The sequence below is a fragment of the Malus sylvestris genome, chromosome 2, assembly GCF_916048215.2.
Source record: "Malus sylvestris chromosome 2, drMalSylv7.2, whole genome shotgun sequence".
NCBI lineage: Eukaryota > Viridiplantae > Streptophyta > Magnoliopsida > Rosales > Rosaceae > Malus > Malus sylvestris.
Genome location: NC_062261.1, coordinates 28,650,844 through 28,674,986, shown reverse-complemented (window position 1 = coordinate 28,674,986; position 24,143 = coordinate 28,650,844). Strand labels below are relative to the sequence as shown.

At 38.2% G+C, this 24,143-nt stretch overlaps 2 protein-coding genes across 3 annotated transcripts; one reads left to right on the top strand and one right to left on the bottom strand.

Annotated features, from left to right (window-relative positions):
- Positions 1 to 6,429: 6,429 nt before the first annotated feature.
- On the top strand, positions 6,430 to 9,406 carry LOC126590034 (uncharacterized). The gene is made up of 5 exons (XM_050255513.1): positions 6,430 to 6,607; positions 6,749 to 6,798; positions 7,253 to 7,358; positions 7,444 to 7,502; positions 9,019 to 9,406. Exons 1-5 carry the CDS (start codon positions 6,494 to 6,496, stop codon positions 9,068 to 9,070), a joined length of 381 nt encoding a protein of 126 aa, XP_050111470.1. The 5' UTR covers positions 6,430 to 6,493; the 3' UTR covers positions 9,071 to 9,406.
- LOC126589966 (serine acetyltransferase 5-like) lies at positions 9,382 to 12,974 on the bottom strand. 2 transcript variants are annotated; one of them, XM_050255428.1, is made up of 3 exons: positions 12,807 to 12,974; positions 10,281 to 10,706; positions 9,382 to 10,101 (listed from the first exon to the last, which is right to left on the bottom strand). In XM_050255428.1, the coding sequence occupies exons 2-3, from the start codon at positions 10,644 to 10,646 to the stop codon at positions 9,610 to 9,612; spliced, it is 858 nt and encodes a 285-aa protein (XP_050111385.1). In that variant the 5' UTR covers positions 10,647 to 10,706; positions 12,807 to 12,974; the 3' UTR covers positions 9,382 to 9,609. The 2 variants fall into 2 exon arrangements, with proteins under 2 accessions (XP_050111385.1, XP_050111393.1); XM_050255436.1 differs by having other exon boundaries at positions 10,281 to 10,703; positions 12,807 to 12,973.
- Positions 12,975 to 24,143: the final 11,169 nt, after the last annotated feature.

The following is a 24,143-nucleotide window of genomic DNA, read 5'->3' as shown; positions in this document are numbered from 1 at the left end:
ATGTCCGCCTCTACCACCCTTTGCCGATCCCTTTTCCCCCGCAAAACGAGCGAGAAATCTCCGATCTCCAATTTCCCTTATCGAGACCCCCTCCCGTCCGCGCCAGAGAGACATAAAGCAGTCAACGAACACATCCCCTTTCATTGCCTTAGCAGTGGAACTTCTGCAATCAGGGTGAACTGAAACCCTAATAGAGCACCTTCGCCATCCTTTCTCTCAATGCACACGCCTCCCTGTTCCTTCTCCGACAGGATGAGGTTGGTCCCAAATCGTGTCCCCAACTCCTCTAGATCCTCCTTCGGGCTTCCCCCAGCCATGCCCAGTCAGAAAATCCGCAACCCACTCACCCCTTAGAGGTCACCACCGTAATCACCAGCCACCTATACCTTTTCTCCTCTCAGTTCTCCACCAGATCCAGATCTCCGCATCTAAGCCTCCCGCCCTCGAGCCGTCAAAGGAACAAAACTTCGCTCGCCGTTCCCTAGTAAATCACGACAGCCGGACCAGATCCCCGGATTCGTAACCAGTGCTACGAGAATGAGGGATTAGCCGGTCAGATCTCGGGCAACGATCCAGCTACAGGGCTCAATCGTCACCAGAGCACCGCACACCTCCTTTCGAGGCACCCTCCACTATTATCTTTCGTACCATCTCTCTTCCTTCTCTCTGACATTATGTCTCCCCTGTGTCTTCGTGAAGCCTCAGTCTTATTTTCTCTCTCCCACGTGACAAACAAAGTCTTATTTTGTAATTGTAATCCTATGAGCTTTCGCCACCTAGCATCCTATTAATGCAAGGACTTATGAATTGGGAGGTGATACACATGCCGACAAAAAAAATTGGGAGTTGTGATGCGATGTCTTATATTAGCCTATACTTTTTATTCACGTGTAAAAACACCATTAATTTTTTTAAATTTTATTATAAATTCATGATACTTCTTAAATATATTTTGTAAAGCACCACAAACTCGAAATCATTTGAGTTTGCATTTCATATCATACCATCAAATTACTAAGATGCTAATGAGAAAATTCTAATATTTATATGTTCTATGTTAAATAATAAACCCAAATTCATAATACAAATATAGTTTTTTTTAAGTGTAAATAGACATTTATTTATATAACATTTAATAAGTTTACTTAAACTAAGGAAAGGGAAATTACGAACATGAACAGTGGCTTCTATTTTTGAAAATGAACCAAAATAACCCATCATATTTCTGATACTACACCAAAATAACTCACACTATTTCCAAAACTACAAAAAAAAAAAAAAACTCACACTATTTCTAAACTATAGCAAAATAACTCACATTATTTCTGGAACTACAGCAAAATAACACACACTATTTCTGGAAATGAACCAAAATACTTACACTGACACACCCCGACTCGGAAAGTCCATTAGGACTCTGAATCGAGCTGTGTTGGTCGACACCTGGAGGGTAACGAAGCCATAAAATGTGATAATGTGTTAAATATGAATAAATTTAAACTTAAAAGTGCCTATATACACAATTGCAAAGTGAGCAGGTAAGGGCCCATTTCACACGTGATACAGAGTATAAGTAAAGTACAGTAAGGTAAGATAATGATTATACCATCATGAGGAGCCACTTGAACTGGGAGTGCCACGAGTCCTCGTTGATACGGAAAGATTTTTAAAATCATTTCCATTATCAAAGGTAGTAACTCCTTACCATAAAACCTATATAGTTTCCAGCATATCATACTATGTAGAAGTATAAAATCAAAAGCATACTAACAGTAAACCAAGAAGTATACCACTACCCAGCATCTCATTAGCAATATAAATAATCACGTGCTTAATAAACCATACTAGCACGCAGTCGGAATCACCTATGGTGACCTGTACAACTGTACCCATATCACATCAATCAATGCTAGCATATAAGTCGGAGTCACCTCTAGTGACTTGTACGACTTATCCATAACTTATCACATATCTCATCGATCAATGCTAGCATATAAGTCGACACATATCTCATCAATCAATGCTAGCATATAAGTCAGGGTCACCTCTAGTGACCTGTTTGACTTATCTATAACTCATCACATACCTCATCAATCAATGCTAGCATATAAGTCGGAATTACCTCTACTGACCTGTACGACTTATCCATAGCTTAATAAGTATACCTGCACACGAGTCAGAACCACCTAAAGTGGTTTGTACGACAGGACTAGGTGTAATTAAATATGTTTAAGCGCTACAATCATGTGAAGACTATGCGAATAATCGCAGGTCACCTACGAGTCGGAACCACCTATAGTGGTCTGTACGACAAGACTGTGCACCTAACTTGGATCCAAGGTGAGCATAAGGTGTGGGAGGTGAACATCATGTGAAGGACTGTGCCATGGCCACGGGCGGGAGCACTAACACCGGGGTGCAGGTTTATGAGCTCTAATATATCTCAACACAATCATGCTCACTACCATCACTATCATCAACATGTACTCACTTAAAGCTTACCTGGGCGTCTGCGGTGTCATTTAGCACTTCAAAGCATTCATAATAATTAGGTTCAGGTATTATACATATGAATATGTCATGATGCAATCTAAACTCAAACATTTCATAATATTCCCAAAATATATCATACGGCATAAAAATGTACAATCAATAACGCCCTACTCCCAAACTGTTTACTTTTGAGAGTAATCATCAGTGATAAGCCCAACTAGACACTAGTCTATCAACTATCATTACTTACGTTTCCTTACTTTAATTTCTTGATTCTTCATACATTGATTTATAACCAACAATTAACCACTAAAACATAAGGTTAAATCTCACATTTTGCACCAATCTCCCTCATATTGCTCAATTCCCCAAACAAGGCTATTGTCTCAATTATTTAGTCTCATTTATTTTATTTTATGGTTGCATCTAACGTCTTATCAGACCGCCTACATTCCCTAAACAGGGATCAAGCCTTTCGTAGTTCACAATAATTATTTGTACGTGACATGCACAAATCAATTGAGAAACGTTTGTGGAACTATCAATTATATACATATGATAAGAAGGAAAAGATCCACTCACTTGGAGTCCACGTTGTGATTCACTTACACACACATCGAGGAGTCCCGAACGATTGACGCCTATAACAATTATCGAATCACATCTCAGAACTCTTATCAATAGAATACGTAATTCATATAAGGCACATCCTTAAGGACATTCTAAAATAGTTTGAGGCTCATTGACCACAAGTCAACAGTCGATCAAAGATCGATGGTAAGGTCTAAAATCATGTATAACTCGATCAGAAAGATTCGCATATTAGATTTCCAATCTGCAACTTCCAAATACCCATATTATTCTTCTAGAATAACATACTAAAATTTCATTACGATCCAACGGTCGAATCTCCGCCAATTGTCAAAATTCAAGTGGCGGTTAACATTTTATTTTATTAACTTACAAAGTCAATTTCGGAAAGATCCGTGCATCGGATTCCCCATTTGTAAGTTCCTACATTCTTCAAATATTACGTATTACAATGTCTCAAGGTTTGGTGATGATTTAACGGTCGGATTGTCAATTCATATAAATACTTATTAATGTATCATAGAGAACTTAGGTTCCAATGATCAACCTATGTCATTCAATATCAAAACTGAATTCCTGACATTTAACATAGCCTAAAAATAGCATTGGCGGCCCATTGGCCACGCACCGCCACACACGCCGATGTGGGTGGTGGTCTGATGCCCCGACTCGCCGGAAAATCCAACTATTTCCAAAAATTACCAAATTTCATAGAAATGAAGATCTCAATAAGTAGAGCAAGTTTTATACCTGTGGCTAAGTCCAATTTGGTCGGGAAAGGCCCTAATTTTTGCTTAAACTGTACAAAACCCTAGAATTGGGTATGATTCGATTCGACCTCCAAACTTGCTCCGACGCCTCCACCACTACTTGGGCTTTGTTCCTGGGTTCTAGGGGAGTGTTTTGGTAGTGGTACTTGAAGGAAAACGTTTCACAATTGATGGATTTCGAGCAATGTTCCCCACGGCACCCATGAGGTGTTCTTTGTGAAATCTCCACCATTTCATGCAAATTTTGGCTAGAATCGAATGTTGGGATATGGTGATGAGGTTTGGTGGTGTTAATGGGCTTCAAATTCGTCAGAAAACCGACCGAAATGGCATCGAAATGCATAGAGAAACGCGTCGAAGGTTGGGTTCCGGGTTTCAAAGATCCGGTGTCCCTCCCTTCTTCCTCCTTTCTCTCTTGAAACTCATCTCTCCTCATCCCATTGGGTAGTTTTTTCATCTTCTTCTCCTGATTGGGCAAAAGCCCTTTCTTTCCTCTTCTCCAATTGGGCAGCAGCCCTCCCTTTGTTCTTTTCTCCGGTTCTCCTCTTCTTCCTCCCTATGGACCCCTTAATAATAAATATAATAATAAAGATGATATGAAATAAATTAAATAATAATTAACAATCCTTACCAATATACTTTTGGAATACAGTAAGGTAATAGTTCATACGCATCACGAACTAACGATCAATGAAAATCAATACCCTCGCCACTAGGGTACTATAGTAAATTCTCATTTTAAAATTATAAAATAATAAAATTTGGGACGGGTTGTCACATACACTCTTTCTGAAATTAAACCAAAATAACTCACACTAGTTTTAGGACTACATCAAAATAAGCCATACTACTTCTGGAACTACAACAAAATAACCCAAACTATTTATGAAACCGAACCAATATAACCCACACTATTTATAAAACTACTGAAATAACTCAATATTTCTGAAACTATAGCAAAATAACCCACACTATTTCTGAAACTAAACCAAAGTAACCCACACTATTTTTGAAACTGTAGAAACATAACCCACACTATTTCTGAAAACTGAACTAAAATAGTCCGTACTATTTTTGGAATTAAACAAATAAACACTATTTCTGAAACTATAGCAAAATAACCCTAATTATTTTTGTAACAGAACAAAATACATACTATTTCTAAAACTACAACAAAATAACTCAAACTATTTTTGGAATTGCAGCAAAATAACTGACACTATTTCTGGAACTAAACCAAAATAACCCACATTATTTATGGATTAAAACAAAATAAACATTATTTTTGAAACTGCATCAAAATAACCAACACTATTTCTGAAATAGAACCAAAATAATCCACATTATTTCTGGAGCTACAATAAAATTGCACACTATTTCTGAAAACTGAATCAAAATAAATAACACTATTTCCGAAAAGGGAACAAATAAACACTATTTCTAAAACTACAGTAAAATAGTCAGTGTTCAGTTTTAGAAATAATTAGTGCTTAGTTCTATAAATAATTGTGTTTAATTCTAGAAATAATTAGAGTTCATTCTAAAAATAGTCAGTGTTTAGTTCTAGAAATAGGAGTGTGCTATCCACACACCCCAAATTACTTCTCACACAACCCTTGTTAATTTATGTCCGTTGATCTTCTTCAATTCATCTGATCCGACCTAATTACTTATTCTTAGTACAAGCGATATTCTATGCTAATTTTATGAAATTTTTGTTTTAATTTGATGAATAAATTTTTGTTTTAGTACAAGCGATATTCTATATTAATTACTTATTCTTTTTAGTACAAACAATATTCTATGCTAATTTATTTTAAGAGGATAAAAAGTTAAACCTGCAACGTCATAAGTTGACAATATAACTTTAATTTACCAAAACAATCCACTACTTACATAAGTTACTTAATATTTTTTTTTTAAATGTAGACTATTTTTCTGTTTGGGAAGAGCTTTGTTCTTTTGGATATATATGTATGGAATGGAAGTGTAAGTTCGTTGTTTATTAAATTGAATTTGAAAAGTAATATTTTTAATTTGTGGGAATTGTGCAGAAGAAAAGTAGAAGTGGGAATAGGGGACGTCATAGAGGAAAAATGGAAATGGGGATGGTATTGAAAATTTTTGGTTTTATTTGACTTTTTTCTGCTCGATGGCAATTTCGTAAATAACATGAAGTTGGGTTAATCTCTGTTAAGGGCAAGGCCGAAAGAAAGATTTGATGTTGCATGTTAGGCTTTATTTCAGCCCATATAATTTAATTTTTATATGTTACTTTTGTTCTTTTCGTTAAATATCAAGTCATTTTTATTAAATAAAAATGGTGAATGATTTTTAGTTAAGAAAAAGTTGATTCAAACATTTTTTCATTAAAGCTCTTTAAATAATAAGACAACCCATAATTTATTTAAAGAAAAAATTAATGAAAAAAATTTGAAAACTTTGAGTTTTAACGATAAAGAAAAAAAAAGATAAAGATAAAAAAAAAAGAGTAAAGTGAACAATATCATAAACTTTTCGTTAAAATTCTTTTATTTTTAAACATAAGTAATTATAACATAATTGTTTTTACATCGTTGTCCCTAAATTCAACCGAACTCCCAACAGAAGCAGAAGAAGAAACAAGACATAGAGTACAAATGACAAATCAGAATTCTTCATCTTCTTCCCCGCTCATAATTCTAATTCTTCTACTAGTATTCTTGCTCTTCTCTCCCACCAATACAAATGCCAAGTCTCATCGCCCAATCTCTGTATTCCAAATTCCTCTTCTTCTTCTTCTTCTTCTGTCAATTTTCTTTTAATTTCTTATCTGTTTCATTGTTTGTGGGCCTTTTTATTTTTGAATACTAATTCTGAATTTATGGTGGGTTTTTTTTGGGTATATTTGACAGGATATGGAGACAAGGCAGAAGAAGAGCCAGTGTTATGCTGACATTGAGAGGTACATCCACCTCCTTCTCTCCTTTTTTTAATTTCCCATTTTCTTAAATTTACTATTTCTTTCTTGCAAATTAGAAAAATCTGTGACAAGGAAAAGAGTTTAATTTCTGTTTTGAGCAATGGATCTGTGATTAGATTGCGATGTGATTTAACCCCACCAAAATATTCGAATTATTATTATTAAAGAAATCGTTTTTCCCCACTCTAATTGTTTTAACTTAATGGAACAAGAATTCTTTGATTGTTTTAACTTAATGGAACAAGAATTTCTGCTTTTGGTAGTTGTATGAGTGATATGGCCTACCTGCAAACTGTATTGAATTAAAGCTGCTTGAGAAAAATTCTTTCAATGCATATGCAACATGCTTTAAAAGATGTGATGATGGACTGGCACGCGGGTTTTTGAAAACGTGTAGTCTCTGACTGCCCCGTTTTGTTTTTGATGATCGGAGTAGCGGACTGTGGGGTTGGCATTGCAAGTCTTCTTTAATAGCAAAAGAGAATTGTGCTTTGCGATGCCTTTCTCCGACTTGCTATGAGCTTATCTACGAGAGTGATCCGGTAAGATGGATAGTATTCAGATTCTCTGTTATTGGATTCAACATGTTACATTTCTTATTTTACATGGGGTGTGTTTTCATTGTAGCTCGAAGAAGGTGAAAAAGATATGATTAGGGGCCAAGAGTTCAAGTATTGTATGCATAAGTAAGTTCCATGTCTTTATGGATATGAAATGTTATTGCTAATTCAGTTTGTGCAAAGTGAAGATTATATTTTTTTAGGATTTCATAAGACCACGGTTACAAACTATTTACATAGCTGGATTTCTGTTAGGGTTCATTTGTGGATACATTAAATAGAATTTTTTTTAACAGTGGAAACACGTGTTAATGCAAAAAATTACTGAGAACATCAAATCACTGAGTTCCTTATTCCTTCAAAAAGGCTTTTTATCTATTTTGTTTTTTTTCCTTCTGCCAACTGGTTCACTGTGAAGGTGAAAAGCCTAGTCTTTGTTGGAATATAGTGTTGGCTGCTTGTACAGGAGTACATGAAATTATGAATATCTAAAACTTCAAAATTTCTTGCCGTACTTTTTAGACAACATTACAAAGGTTGATTGAAGGAAAAGTTTGTTTTTGGTGTGCATTTTGTAGTTGAGTGTTGGGGTAATTTAGGGGATTAATGTTGGTTGGGTTTCGCATTTGCTGGTATAAACAGGCTTGTTGGCCAATGTTGATACCTCTAGTAAACCAACTGTATCCAGGCTTTCTTAGCTTGGGAACCTTCTCTGTTAAGACTTTTCGTGGCTTGGTTCCAAGGGGGTGATTGGTAGTGGAGGATTAATTCGGGATTGGCATGTTAAATGATTATTGGTTTTATTGCTAAGAAAAGGGTTGGGGAGGTTCTCCATGCTGAGCTTTGGGCAATGTATTATGGTTTGAAGATGGCTAAAACAAGAAACTTTTCTCATCTGATTCTGGAGATGGATTCTTCTTTGGTCGTCAATCTTCAGTCGTGGTTTTGCTAGCATTTATCATCTTCTTTACGGTGTTTGTCTCGGAGTGTAGAAATTTGATTCAAGGGAACTGGAATTACAAGCTGCAACATGTTCATAGAGAACGTAATTTTGCAGCCTACGGGTTAGCCAAGTTGGGTCTAACAAGTGAGATGGATTTTCAAGAGCTTGTGGAGCCTTTCCTGATTTAGTACAAGCTACTGTTGATAATTGTTCTGGTGTTGCCAGAGCTAGATAGTTCTTTAGTTTGCTTCTCTCTTTTTACTCTTAAATAAACATTATACAGGAGTAAATTTTTAGGCTACTTATATCAGTGTAATTTTATTATATAGTATCCAAAAACTATATGCCTGTTTGTGTGCTTGGCGATAAAAAAGGATGAGCTGCATGTCGTCGTAAGCAAACAGGCTTAGCATAGGAATGTTTTCTGCAGATGTTTCAAGCCTTGTTGGCAGATTGCTTGCCTCTGCCCTATTCCTTAAGTTTCCGCCTGCTTAGCCACGTTAATCGCGGCATTTGATCATTTTGGTGCTTTCATAAAAGTTTCTAGCTTCTCCTCCAACCTTTTCTTTCTTTCGTCATGTTAATCTTGCAATTTCCCACCGACTTAAGAGACAGTTTACGTACATACATAACCGCATCATGGTAATTGAGGAATTAGTTTGGGTTGTTTTGTAACTCTCGATTCATGTTGCCTTGCAGGTTATCTTTGGGGGTGAGCCTTGAGGGTATCAAGGGTACATTTAATTATTAAATATTCAGGTGGCAATGTTGCTTGTAGATTAAGTTCATATGAAGCCATGGATTTCTTCTCCACCGGAAAAAGAAGAAAACAGGTAACACAGAAGTCGTACTTCATTTCCCAGTCATCTCTTGGTTGTCTCCCCTTGCATGTGGTGCAATGTTCTATGCACACCAGGTTCAGGCTGTCCAGAGTGCCTGACATTACGGCTTATGTTCTGTCTTCAGCCGACGTGGAAATTATCCGTGTGATTACGAGAATGTTTCTGACTTGTTCAATAGTTACTGTAATGTGCTTGAACGAAACTGAGGTAAGCCTAATCATAATCGGGACACCAATAATTTTGAATTTCAGTATGAGAAAGCATACATCTGCATATCATCTTGTTACAGATGAAAACTTGTCAAATTACGACGGAGAGAGCTTTATAATATTAACACACACAAAGTAGCAGTTGACTGCATTGTAGCATTTCAGAGGTAAGAGTTATGGATTATAGGTCTCAGACTCACAGCTACACATGACATAAACATAACCAAAGCAAAAACTTGTCAAATTATGTAATCAGACCACTCAGATATAAAGGAGGTATGGTCCATAGACTCCCCTGGCACATCCTCATGTTTAGAGGGCCGCTCCTTCCCTCCGACCAACCTTGCCGGATTGCCCACTGCGGTTGTCCATGGCGGCACATCGATAAGCACCACTGACCCCGCCCCAATCTTTGCACCCTCACCGATCTTCACGTTTCCCAGAATTGTTGCACCTGCACCAATCAGTACACCATCACCAATCTTTGGGTGCCTGTCTCCACCCACCTTTCCCGTCCCACCTAGTGTCACGTGGTGCAATATTGACACATTGTTTCCTATAACTGCTGTCTCCCCAACCACAACGCCCGTCGCGTGGTCGAACAGAACACCTTTACCGATCCTTGCAGCTGGGTGAATGTCCACGGAAAACACATCCGCGATTCGTGACTGGAGTGCCAGTGCTAGTGGTTTACGTGACTGACTCCACAACTTATGCGCCACTCGCTGAGCCTAACAAATGAACACAAACTATTATCTTTTATTAAAATATCCGAAAAACGAGCACAACCATAGCAATTTTCATGATTATTATATAAAATTAATCCAAAAGGCAATTATAAAATTAAACTAATTCATAATTTGAAAACTAGTAGTAGCTATGAATTCAACATTTGAATTTGACTATTTACCTGACAGGCCAGGAAGCCCTTGTAATTGAGTAAACAGTGAGAGAACGAGACGCAAGCAGGATCACGTTCACGTGCAGCGAATAGATCAGCGACCGTGGCAGCGCGTAGAGAGGAATCAGAGGAAAAGGCATCGAGGAATAGATCATAGAGGAGCGTCGAGAGGAGAGTGGACGAGCACAGCTTATTCCCCAAGTGAAACGACAGTGAGCGCTCCAATGATGAATGCGAGAGTATTGTCGAGTACAAATAGCTTGCGAGTGCTGGCTCAGACTCAGCGTCACGTTTTACCTCAGTTTTTATCTGGGCCCACACCTGCACCTCGCCCTCGGCTTCTGATGACTCGTGCAAAGGCTCGCCTGCTGGCATCTTGACCACAGATGGTGGGGTGGAACTGCGTAAAACTTATGCTAGAATATGACACCACTTCTGTCATTAAATGACCACACAAAATTAAGTTAGCTCACTTTACCATCATAAATAAAACACAGATCACTACATTGTTAATTTTCCTATGATCACGACATTAAACAAAAAACTTAACTTAATGAAGTTAATCTTGTCATTCGAAACATATACAGACTACTATCATGACCGAAAACTGCAACCGGAATATTATTTGTAGAATTATAACTAGTCCATTTTTAGAGTTCAAAGACTTTTAAGAATCACATTCTGCAGACAAATTAAACAAGTTACTTGATTAGAATTGTTTTTTATCAACTTAGTTTGAGAATTTCTGTTTCCTTGACAGAAGTTTGTTTAGGCAGGATTACGCATTTGAACAACATAGACATCCTCTGCCCGAAAGTTACTGTTGAAACACTCTCTATTTCTGTCCATCCCAATCCCGAATTCCTCCTTAGTTTGGCCTATATACAGGCACACATCCCGATAATACAGTCAAAACTTAAATCCATCTAACCATCTAACAACAACGAAAGAAGTCAGGCAACTGGGAAGATTATTAATGCCTTCCTAAATCACTATTTGCTTGAAAACTTAGTAATTAAGGTAAAAGTCAGGCTAGCAGAAAACACCTAAAACAATTGCAAAGCTTCCCTCCACTTATTCTGGTTAAAGAATTGATTTCCCATTTCAAGATGAATGAAGAATATGGCGGACTATGATATTCTTTTTGTTGATCACATGCAATCTGTGGAATCCGCAAGGAATTAGATAATAGAAAAAAAAACAAAAATCCAAAACAGAGATCCCCTGGTCCTAAACAAGATCAAACGAAAAGACATAATAGATAATGAGGAGGATCAATTCTAGCCCACACCCAGTCGTCCAAATTGGCTATGTCAGAAATTTCCTATTAGAGCATGGAAATAAACCCACTTCATCCACAAGAAATGACAAGATGTGAAGGTGAGATGGAAAACCCTTAAAGGGACAGAAACAAAGACCTGTCAAGACTGAGAATGCAGACAAATAGCAAGAAAAAATGCAGAGGATTTACAATGAGGTTCCCTGCTCCAACTAGGACAGCTTGTTTGACGATGTCTAAATAGGGAAACTCTAAAAGCAAAAATGGAAGTAGAATGATAGCATAATTGGGTCATTACGTGACTTAGGGCACTCAAAGTCTGCTAAGACAGAAAAAAGATTCATATGAAATGATGCCAAAAGATTTCATTGTTAACTGAATTTTATGATCCGAGGCAGCAATATACGTATGTGGAACAAGAAGACATTCCTTGTTTAAAGTATTCAAACGGAACTTCAAACTAAAGTTGGCCAGCTTCAGAATGTTATCTTTATGTTGCAATTGCAGTAGCAGGATATGTTAGAGCAGAGAAAAACTTATGCTATCATAATCTCTCCGTCTCTCTCAGCTTCTCGAAATGTCAATTAAACAGACAAATTGGGTACCTCATAACTAACATTCCTTGTTTAAAGTATTCAAATGGAACTTCAAACTAAAGTTGGCCAGCTTCAGAATGTTATCTTTACGTCGCAACTGCAGCAGCAGGATATGTTATAGAGCAGAGAAAAACTTATGCTATTGTAATCTCTCTGTCTCTCTCAGCTTCTCGAAATGTCAGTTAAACAGACAACTAGGGTATCTCATTACTAAGAGCACCTAAAGTTTCCAATTTAACAGCGCCAGATATAACAGAAAGTTAGAGAAAATCAATTTTTTTATCTTCAACCAGATTCTTTAATACCCTTGTAATCTCTTGAGTCAGTAGAATATGATCGAGAAACCAATTTGCTAAACAGAACTTGTAATACAAAATCGGCCTTTAAATCATCGTTAACCCCTATAAACACCAGCCAACAAAACATCTCTTTCAAAAACTACATAAAATTTACAAATAAATAAAACCCAGTTCTCAAAATTCAAAAGCTTTATGCAAGCTAGAAAAATCAAATTCGGGTTGTAGTTGGTCCAAAAGGAAAAACAAGTAGAAATAAAAGCTCAAAGAATGTCGAAAAAAAGTAAAGATAAATCAGCTAACTCAATTACAATTGAAAATCAAACTGAATTCTGTGTTCACCGTGTTCGTGAATTGAGATTACCTCACTGCCGCCGATAATCAGATTGCCGGGGACGACCGCCGGTTGCCAGTGGAGGTTGGAGGCTGATGGGATTGACGATTGATAAAATGTAATCACCGCATGTAAGGGCCGAAGTTTCTTCTTATTTTTAATTTTTATCTGACTGAGTTGACGGCAAACTAACGTTACCGACTATTTTGATAAACAAAGAGAAGCAAAATATTAATTTTATAACCCTAAAAAAAAAATATATATATATATATATATATATATATATTAATTTAACAATTTTATACCTCTAAAAACTATAATTATATATATATATATATATTAAATTAAATATTAAAATTTGATGACCATTGGTTCAGCTTAAATATACATACCATTCAATTTCTTAAGTGTTATACATACAAAATAAATAAATTTAAATCTACTTAATATATATATATATAACATTGAACTTGATGGATACGAATTTTACGAAACTAATTTCAACGATCCAACTATCAAAATTGTTTGTATATGCTTCGAGATCACATCAGCAAAAAATCGCAAAAAAAAAAAACATTCAAAGATCAAGTAACGGGACAAAACTTTTCGACGGTTCTAAACTAAAAATCACGATTTAACGGTTATTTTAACTCCGATTTTGATGATTTTTTACAGCTACATTCCTTGATCCTATATGAATACAATGAATGAATTCGATCTTCAATTTAAAATAGTTACGCTAGTGGATACTACAAAATCTTATGTTATATTTAATGAAAGTATAAATAAACTCTAAGTGTTAGTGAATCTATCGTTTTGATGGGATACGCATTCTACGAAACTAATTTCAACAATCCAACTGTTAAACTTGTTTGTATATGCTTCAAGATCGCATACGCCAACAATCGCAAAAAACAAACATTCAGAGATCAAGTAACGGGACGAAACTTTTCGATATCAACGAAAAATCACGATTTAACGGTTCTTTTAACTCTGATTTTGATGATTTTTTACAGCTACTGACACACCCCAATCCTGAAATCAGGGCGTCCTGGCCGCCACGTGAGCGTGACGTAACCATAAGTGCGATACGGAAGCAAAGGAAATAAGTAATACGAAGGAATAAAAACCAACTACTAGCAGTATTAGAGTGAAGTTAAAATGTGCAGTACACGATTTCAGAGCATAAAAAAAAAACTAGGTGCAGTCAAGTAGGACTATAATTAAATTACAACACCCGCAAGTGAGTCCTACATGCAGTGTGTCTATCAGAATGCCGAGGAGAACCTCGTGAGTCGCCAACTGCTAGCTAGAACCTGGAGGGGCGCAAAAACAAAATTGAGCGGGTCAGTAAAACCAAAATTTTCAAAAACATTTCATTTAAAACGTTTTTAACCCCTCACTGTAAAACCTGTATACTTCACCAGAAAAATAGTATATAAACATATATATATATATCATCAAAAGCTCAACTCACAATCCTTCATCGCTTTTAAGAAAGAATATGCCATGCCATGCCAAAATATAATATGAATGTATCAATATAAATCAGGTGGAATAATAAATCAACCGGAGACCCTACAATGGTCCTGTACGGCTGATTCTATAGCTCAATATCCCATCCAGCCGGAGTCACCAACTGTGACCTGTACGGCCTATGCCGGAGTCACCAACCGTGACCTGTACGGCACTACACTGCACATAAGTCGGAACTACCTATAGTAGTATGTACGACTATGATAGTGAATTAATACGCTCTAGTTCTTCTCTCATCAATGATCTGTGCATATAATCGAAAGTCACCTACTAGTCGAAACCACCTCTAGTGGTCTGTACGACTAGCATGTCGGAACCCTCACATGGTCTGTACGACATGCACCTACTTGGATCCAAGGTGAGCGTGCGGTGCGGTGAATAATATGAGCACTAACATTAGGGGTGCAGATTAAGAGTTCTCAATACAATTCACATTATAATAAATCGTATAATTAACGTAAAACTCACCTGATACCCACCTATGCGTCCACAGCACCAATTCACATATATATGCATCAATTATCAATTCATATACTTTATAATATGCATGCATGGCAATTGAAAACATACTTTCATATAAATTAAATTTCTGGGAGAATTAATAGTATATAGGTAATACGAAAAACAAAACTGCCCACTCACTGGTAAGTCGATGGGTCGTAACCCCCGTGACGTCCCTGGATGCGCTCGTCCTCGGGATTGGTGTCACCTATATGCGAAACAACTATAAAAACGTTAATTAATGCACATAACCGATAATTCGAAATAACTTCTCATACGGTGCTCAATTTGGGTATATGAATATAGCAAATCGACCTACTTGACGTCACGGACGTCAAGAAATTTTTAGAAAAATTTTTGGAAGTGGCACGCACCCCCACGAGCCAGGGTAGGCACGGGTACACGCGCCCCCACGCACGTCTTCTTCCTTGGTTCGCCGGACTGTGTTTTCCGGTGGCCGGAAAACTGGGGATTTTTCAATCCCCTTGTTCTCCCTCATTTCTCAACTATTTTCTTCGCATTTTATATCAATTTGAAGCCCTCAACAGGTAGAATCACATTGGACTAATTTAAGGCTCTAAAAACAACTAAATCTCACCGGAAAATTTTAAGAAAAACCTGCCAACTTTCGAACCCAGTGATCCCGACGTCCAAAACCTTTAAACGAAGCACTCCGAGCTTCCTTGGGACCTAACTAAGCTCACTATAAGCTTGGATTGTCCTAAAAATCAACCAATACGAAGTTCATGAATAGTGCCAAACTCGGACCTCGAGTTTTCAACGTGAAAACGAAGGATTTCTTACCTGAAAATGGTATCTTTGAGTTTGTAAAGTCCTCACAAGCACGATGGTGCCTTCAAAATCCTCGATCCACGAAGTTTCAGGGTTTTATGGTGTTGGTCCGTACGTTCGAGAAGGAGAGAGAGATAGAGACTGAACGAAGAGGAGAGAGAGAGAAGGCACGGGAAGGAAATGGGAGTGTCCCGTGGGTGTGTGTGGTCCATCCAAACAAAACCAAATTCAATCCCTAACCACACAAATTTACAAACCAATTTTTATCAAACCTTAAATATATTTCCAATATTTTAGGAGGGTATATGTTTAAACCAATTATATGTCCCATACACATACCTTAGTACCCTAGTACCTGCTAAGGGTAATCCTGTCATTTCACGTCCTCGATAAATAAAATCCCGAGACGGGCTGTGACAATCTTCCTTCCTTATAGAATTTCGTCCCCGAAATTCATACAACCAATCATACCACTTAATACTCATAAAACAACCTTGGATACATCTCTCTCATTCGATCATCTGTCTCCCAAGTAGCTTCTTCTACTGAATGGTTCCTCCACAATACCTTCACCAAGCTCACTGTCTTATTCCTTAGAACCTTATCCTTCCAATCCAGTATAGTCACTGGTTCCTCATCATACGTCAAATCCGGATTAATCTCCAAAGGTTGAGGAGGAATCACATGTGAAGGATCAGAAACATAATGTCGAAGCATCAAGACATGAAACACATTATGTACCTTAGATAACTCTGGAGGCAACTTCAACCTGTAGGCAACTTCACCAATCCTTTCAGTGATCTCATAAGGTCCTATGTACCTGGGACTTAACTTTCCTCTCTTTCCAATCGTACCACACCTCTCCAAGGTGATAATTTCAAAAATACAAAATCACCCACATTATACATTCTATCAGTGACATGTCTATCCGCTAAGCTCTTCTGTCGATCCTGGGCCGCTTTCAGGTTAGACTTAATCACCTGAATATTCTGAGTAGTCTCATCCACAATCTCTGGGCCCTCTAACACTCTTTCACCAACCTCTGACCAACACAATGGTGTACAACAAGCTCTACCATATAGTGCCTCAAATGGTGACATACCCATGCTCGAATGAAAACTATTATTGCAGGCAAATTCCATCAAGTCTAGGCGGTCATGCCAAGAATCACCAAACTGTAACACAAAAGATCTCAACATATCCTCCAACGTCTGAATAGTCCTCTCTGAATGACCATCGGTTTGAGGATGATAAGCAGTGCTGTAAAGCAATTTTGTACCAAGAGCTTCCTGAAAAGCTACCCAAAACTTAGAAGTAAATCTTGGATCTCGATCAGAAATAATATTCACTGGAACTCCATGATACTTCACAATCTTCGTGATGAACAACTTAGCCAATTTATTCAGGGGATACTTTTCCCTCACTGGAATGAAGTGCGCTGACTTGGTAAGGCGATCCACAATCACCCAAACACCATCAAATCCATTTCGTGTACGAGGGAGCTTATACACGAAATCCATAGTTATATTTTCCCATTTCCACTGAGGAACAGGAAGTGGTTGCATTCGCCCAAAAGGCTTCTTTCTTTCAGCTTTAACTTGCTGACAAACAATACACCTACTTACGTATTCAGCAATTTCTCTCTTCATACCCGGCCAATAATAAAATGGTCGAATGGTATGGTACATCTTAGTTCCTCCTAGGTGCATCGCATAAGCTGAACAATGTGCTTCGTCCAAAATTTCTTTCTTTAACGCTTCATTATTCGGCACATACATTCTGTTTTCCTGCATAAGCATGCCATCTGATTCTCGAATCCTGAGGTCTTTCTTTTTCCCTTCGTTCCTCAATTGAATCATTTCTTGAATTTCTTCATCAACCATTTGAGCTTCAAGAACACGATCAACCAAAACTGGCCTAACTTGGAAACTAGCAAGAAAAGCTTCTTGTCGATCTTCTAACTCCAACTTTACTCCAGTAGCTCTCAATTCTGCAAGAAGAGGAACACGGCAAGCATACAAAGTATTGAGGCGACCTTGAGGTTTCCTACTCAGTGCATCAGCTACCACATTAGCATGACCCGGATGATACTTAATAGTGCAGTCATAATCACTTAGCAATTCCATCCACCTTCGTTGACGAAGATTAAGATCATGCTGAGTAAATAAAAACTGAAGACTCTTATGATCTGTGAAGATCTTACACTTCTCACCATAGAGATAATGCCTCCAAATCTTCAAAGCAAAAACAATGGCTGCCAATTCAAGATCGTGAGTAGGATAATTCCTTTCATGAATCTTCAACTGTCGAGAAGCATAGGCGATCACTCTATTATGCTGCATCAAGACACATCCCAAACCATTCAAGGAAGCATCACTGTAAATCTCAAAGTTACTGCTATCATCAGGAAGTACCAATATTAGAGCATGAGTGAGACAATATTTCAATTGTTGGAAACTTTGCTCACAATTCTCATCCCACTCGAACTTAACATCCTTCCTGGTTAACTTCGTTAATGGCAAAGCAATCATAGAAAAATCTTGAACAAATCGTCGATAATAACCTGCTAGGCCAAGAAAACTTCGAACCTCAGTGATGGTTTGTGGTTGTTCCCAATTCTCCACTGCCGCTATCTTTTGAGGGTCCACTTGAATTCCTTGTGCCGATACTACATGCCCCAAAAATGCCACTTGATTCAACCAAAACTGACATTTACTGAACTTGGCATACAACTGATGTTCCCTCAATTTCTTTAATACCAAGTTAAGATGTCGAATGTGATCTACTTTAGGCTTAGAGTACACTAGAATATCATCGATAAAAACAATAACAAATCTATCAAGATATTGCTGGAATACCTCATTCATCAACCTCATGAAAGCTGCAGGTGCATTAGTCAATCCAAATGGCATCACCAGAAATTCATAATGTCCATAATGGGTCTTGAAAGCCGTCTTAGGTACATCTTCATCTCTAATCTTTAACTGATAATAACCAGACCTCAGATCAATCTTAGAGAACACACACGCACCTTTCAGCTGATCGAACAAATCATCGATGCGAGGCAATGGATAACGGTTTTTAATCGTTACCCGATTCAATTGCCTATAATCAATACATAATCTCAGAGTTCCATCATTCTTTCTCACAAATAATACCGGAGCTCCCTAAGATGACGTACTAGGTTGAATGAAACCTTTATCAAGTAATTCTTGTGACTGAATTTTTAACTCTCTCAGTTCAACTGGAGCCATTCTGTACGGAGTTAAAGATATAGGATCTGTACCTGGAAGCAAATCAATAGAGAATTCTACATCTCTGTCTGGCGGCAAGCCCGGCAAATCATTGGGAAATACATCAGGATAGTGCCTGACCACTCCAACTTCCTTTACACTGCTAGGGACAACATCATTTAATACCACATGGGCTAAGTATCCTTGACAACCCTTCGATAATAACTTCTTTGCTCTCATGGCAAAAATAACTCCATGTCTCACCCCACTTCTTTCACCCACAAAAGTAACCTCTGGTAATCCAGGACGATAAAAGGTAACAAATTTCCCGTAACAATCAATATGGGCACGATTATAATGCAACCAATCTGCCCCTAGAATCACATCAAAATCCACAATATCTAACGGGATGAGATTAGCTGGCATAACTACACCTTCTACCATCACTGGACACCCAGGATAAACACTATCAACATAACATTTGTCCCCTCTAGGCATGGTAAACTCTAAATCAAATCCTAGAGGCGAAGGGTGAGGTTGAGTCATTTGAGCAAACGTATGAGAAATCACAGAATGTGTAGCACCACAATCAATCAAAACTCTAGCAAAATGACCAAGAACATTTAACGTACCCATGATCAAATCTGGATGGTTTTGAGCATCATGCAGTGATATGTGATTAACACATCCCTGAGCCTGCTGTCGTCCACCACGACCTCTGTTGCCTTGGTTACCTCATCCCTGTGAAGTATGTCCCTGCCCTGATTGATTAGACTGCCTCGATGATCCTGCACCACTAGCAGCAACCTCTCCCTGTCGGGGCTGACCTCCCTGGTGCCACTGAGATCCACTAGCTGGCATGGAAGAATAAGAAAGATAACCCCCAGGGTCTTGAGAATACCCACTCTGAGAATAAGGATCCATGAAATACTGATACTGCCCTGGAGCATAAGGAGCAGCATCACCTTGGTAGTGGTAAGCACCACTACGACCCGTCTGGCCATAACTGCCTGAACCAAAGCTCTGTTGAGTCGGTGCTGGAGGTGGCATAACAGGCTGCTGAGGCCTCTGCTGACTCTGGGGACACTGTGCCGCTCGATGTCCCGTTTGTCCACAAGTGTAGCACGCCCCACTATTTCTCCTACACTCTCTATGATGTTTGAAGTTACAACGACGGCACAACGGAGCACCAGAACCATCAGCACCACTAAAATCTCTCTATTTCTGAAATCTAGGCTCACCAACAAATCTTCCACCTCTCCTCGGGCCTGTGACACTAAATCTTCCACTGGAAGAACTCGAACTCGCTCCACTTTTCTTAAAATTTTGTGTCTTACGTGGTCCCTGAGTGGAGATACCTTTGCCCTTATCATCTTTCTTCTGACCATTATTCTTGTCCTCATCATCCTCACTGTCACTAGGAAGGTTGTCGGAATCCTCCATCTGAACCAAGATCTCGAAAAATTCATATAATCATTGCAAGGAAGTGCACTAGAAAAAGTCCGCTATTTCCTCTTAGTTCCCAGCTTAAAACGACGAAGCATCTCTACCTGATTACCAGCTGTATCAGGATCATAACGAGACAAGTATGTAAACTTCCTGTAATACTCATGTGCCGACATATTCTTTTGTTTCAATCGAGTGAACTCCTGCTTCTTGCGATCAATGTACTCCGGAGGGACAAATTTTTTCTTAAAATGTTCCTTAAATACTTCCCAATCAGCTGTCATCTCAGGGGACATAAACTGAGTTTGATTTTTCCACCAACCTGCCGGCTCACGTCCCAAAAACCAAGTAGTGGTCTCAACCCATCTATTAGCAGGAAAATTTCCTTGACTCTGCATCACCTGAAAAGTCATCTCAATATGGTCTAGCCATTTTTCTGCCCCTTCATGACCTTCATTACCCATGAAACGATCCAATTTCAGATTATACATAGTCTCCAAGGGTGTCCTCCTCTGAGGAGGAGGAGGGCGGATTGCATTCTGAAAGGCCTGGGCCATCGCTTCCCCTAATTGAGTTATATCAGGGAAATTAGGCTCGGAAGCACGGCGTGACTCCCTACGAGGCGGCATAATTCTGACATAAAACATCAAAAGATCATTAGAGCATTAACAATTATACAGGACTACAACCTAGGCTTTGATACCAAGCTGACACATCCCAATCCTGAAATCAAGGCGTGCTGGCCGCCACGTGAGCGTGACGTAACCATAAGTGCGATACGGAAGCAAAGGAAATAAGAAATACAAAGGAATAAAAACCAACTACTAGCATTATTAGAGTGAGTTAAAGTGTGCAGTACACGATTTCTGAGCATAAAAAAAACTAGGTGCAGTCAAGTAGGACTATAATTAAATTACAACACCCGCAGGTGAGTCCTACATGCAGGGTGCCTGTCAGAATGCCGAAGAGAACCTCGTGAGCCGCCAACCGCTAGCTAGAACCTGGAGGGGTGCAAAAACAAAATTGAGCGGGTCAGTAAAACCAAAATTTTCAAAAACATTTCATTTAAAACGTTTCTAACCCTTCACTGTAAAACCTATATACTTCACCAGAAAAATAGTATATAAACATATATATATCATCAAAAGCTCAACTCACAATCCTTCATCGCTTTTAAGAAAGAATATGCCATGCCATGCCAAAATATAATATGAATGTATCAATATAAATTAGGTGGAATAATAAATCAACCGGAGACCCTACAATGGTCCTGTACGGCTGATTCTATAGCTCAATATCCCATCCAGCCGGAGTCACCAACTGTGACCTGTACGGCCCATGCTGGAGTCACCAACCGTGACTTGTACGGCACTACACTGCACATAAGTCGGAACTACCTATAGTAGTCTGTACGACTATGATAGTGAATTAATACGCTCTAGTGCTTCTCTCATCAATGATTTGTGCATATAATCGAAAGTCACCTACTAGTCGGAACCACCTCTAGTGGTCTGTACGACTAGCATGTCGGAACCCTCACATGGTCTGTACGACATGCACCTACTTGGATCCAAGGTGAGCGTGCGGTGCGGTGAATAATATGAGCACTAACATTAGGGGCGCAGATTAAGAGTTCTCAATACAATTCACATTATAATAAATCGTATAATTAACGTAAAACTTAACTGATACCCACCTATGCGTCCACAGCACCAATTCACATATATATGCATCAATTATCAATTCATATACTTTATAATATGCATGCATGGCAATTGAAAACATACTTTCATATAAATTAAATTTCTGGGAGAATTAATAGTATATAGGTAATACGAAAAACAAAACTGCCCACACACTGGTAAGTCGATGGGTCGTAACCCCCGTGACGTCCCTGGATGCACGCGTCCCCGGGATAGGTGTCACCTATATGCGAAACAACTATAAAAACGTTAATTAATGCACATAACCGATAATTCGAAATATCTTCTCATACGGTGCTCAATTTGGGTATATGAATATACCACATCGATCTACTCGACGTCAGGGACGTCGAGAAATTTTTGGAAGTGGCACGGTCCCCCACGTGCCAGGGCAGGCACGGGTACACGCGCCCCCACGCGCGTCTTCTTCCTTGGTTCGCCGGACTGTGTTTTCCGGTGGCTGGAAAACTGGGGATTTTTCAATCCCCTTGTTCTCCCTCATTTCTTAACCGTTTTCTTCGCATTTTATATCAATTTGAAGCCCTCAACAGGTAGAATCACATTGGACTAATTTAAGGCTCTAAAAACAACTAAATCTCACCGGCAAATTTTAAGAAAAACCTGCCAACTTTCGAACCCAGTGATCCCGACGTCCAAAACCTTCAAACGAAGCATTCCGAGCTTCCTTAGGACCTCACTAAGCTCACTATAAGCTTGGATTGTCCTAAAAATCAACCAATACGAAGTTCATGAATAGTGCCAAACTTGGACCACGAGTTTTCAACATGAAAACGAAGGATTTCTTACCTGAAAATGGTATCTTTGAGTTCATAGAGTCCTCACGAGCACGATGGTGCCTTCAAAATCCTCGATCCACGAAGTTTCAGGGTTTTATGGTGTTGGTCCGTATGTTCGAGAGGGAGAGAGAGAGACTAAACGGAGAGGAGAGAGAGAGAAGGCACGGGAAGGAAAGGGGAGTGTCCCGTGGGTGTGTGTGGTCCATCCAAACAAAACCAACTTCAATCCCTAAGCACACAAATTTACAAACCAATTTTTATCAAACCTTAAATATATTTCCAAGATTTTAGGAGGGTATATGTTTAAACCAATTATATGTCCCATACGCATACCTTAGTACCCGCTAAGGGTAATCCTGTCATTTCACATCCTCGATAAATAAAATCCCGGGACGGGCTGTGATAGCTACACTCCTTGACCTTATATGAATAAATTGAATGAATTCAATCTTCAATTTAAAATATTTACACTAGTGGATGCCACAAAATCTTATGTTATACTTAATAAAAGTATGAATAAACTCTTAAATGTTAGTGAATCTATTGTTTTGATGGGATACGCAAACTAATTTCAACGATCCAATCGTCAAACTTGTTTGTATATGCTTCAAGATCGCATACGCCAAAAATCGCAAAAAACAAACATTCAGATATCAAGTAACGGGACAAAATTTTTCGATATCAACGAAAAATTACGATTTAACAGTTATTTTAACTCCGATTTTGATGATTTTTTACAGCTACATTCCTTGATCTTATACGAATACAATGAAAGAACTCGATCTTTAATTTAAAATATTTACACTAGTGGATACCACAAAATCTTATGTTATACTTAATGAAAGTATGAATAAACTCTTAAGTGTGAGTGAATCTATTGTTTTGATGAGATACGCATTATACGAAACTAGTTTCAATGGTCCAACCGTCAAACATGTTTGTATATACTTCGAGATCACATATGCCAAAAATTGTGAAAAACAAACATTCAGAGATCAAGTAACGGGACAAAACTTTTCAACTATTATCAACAAAAAATCATGATTTAACGGTTATTTTAACTCTGATTTTGATGATTTTTTTACAGCTACACTCCTTGACCCTATATGAATACAATGAATGAATTCGATATTCAATTTAAAATATTTACACTAGTGGATACCACAAAATCTTATGTTATACTTGATGAAAGTACAAATAAACTCTAAGTGTTAGTGAATCTATCATTTTGATGGGATACGCATTTTATGAAACTAATTTCAACGATCCAACCGTCAAACTTGTTTGTATATGCTTCAAGATCGCATACTCCAAAAATTGCAAAAAACGAACATTCAGAGATCAAGTAACGGGACATAA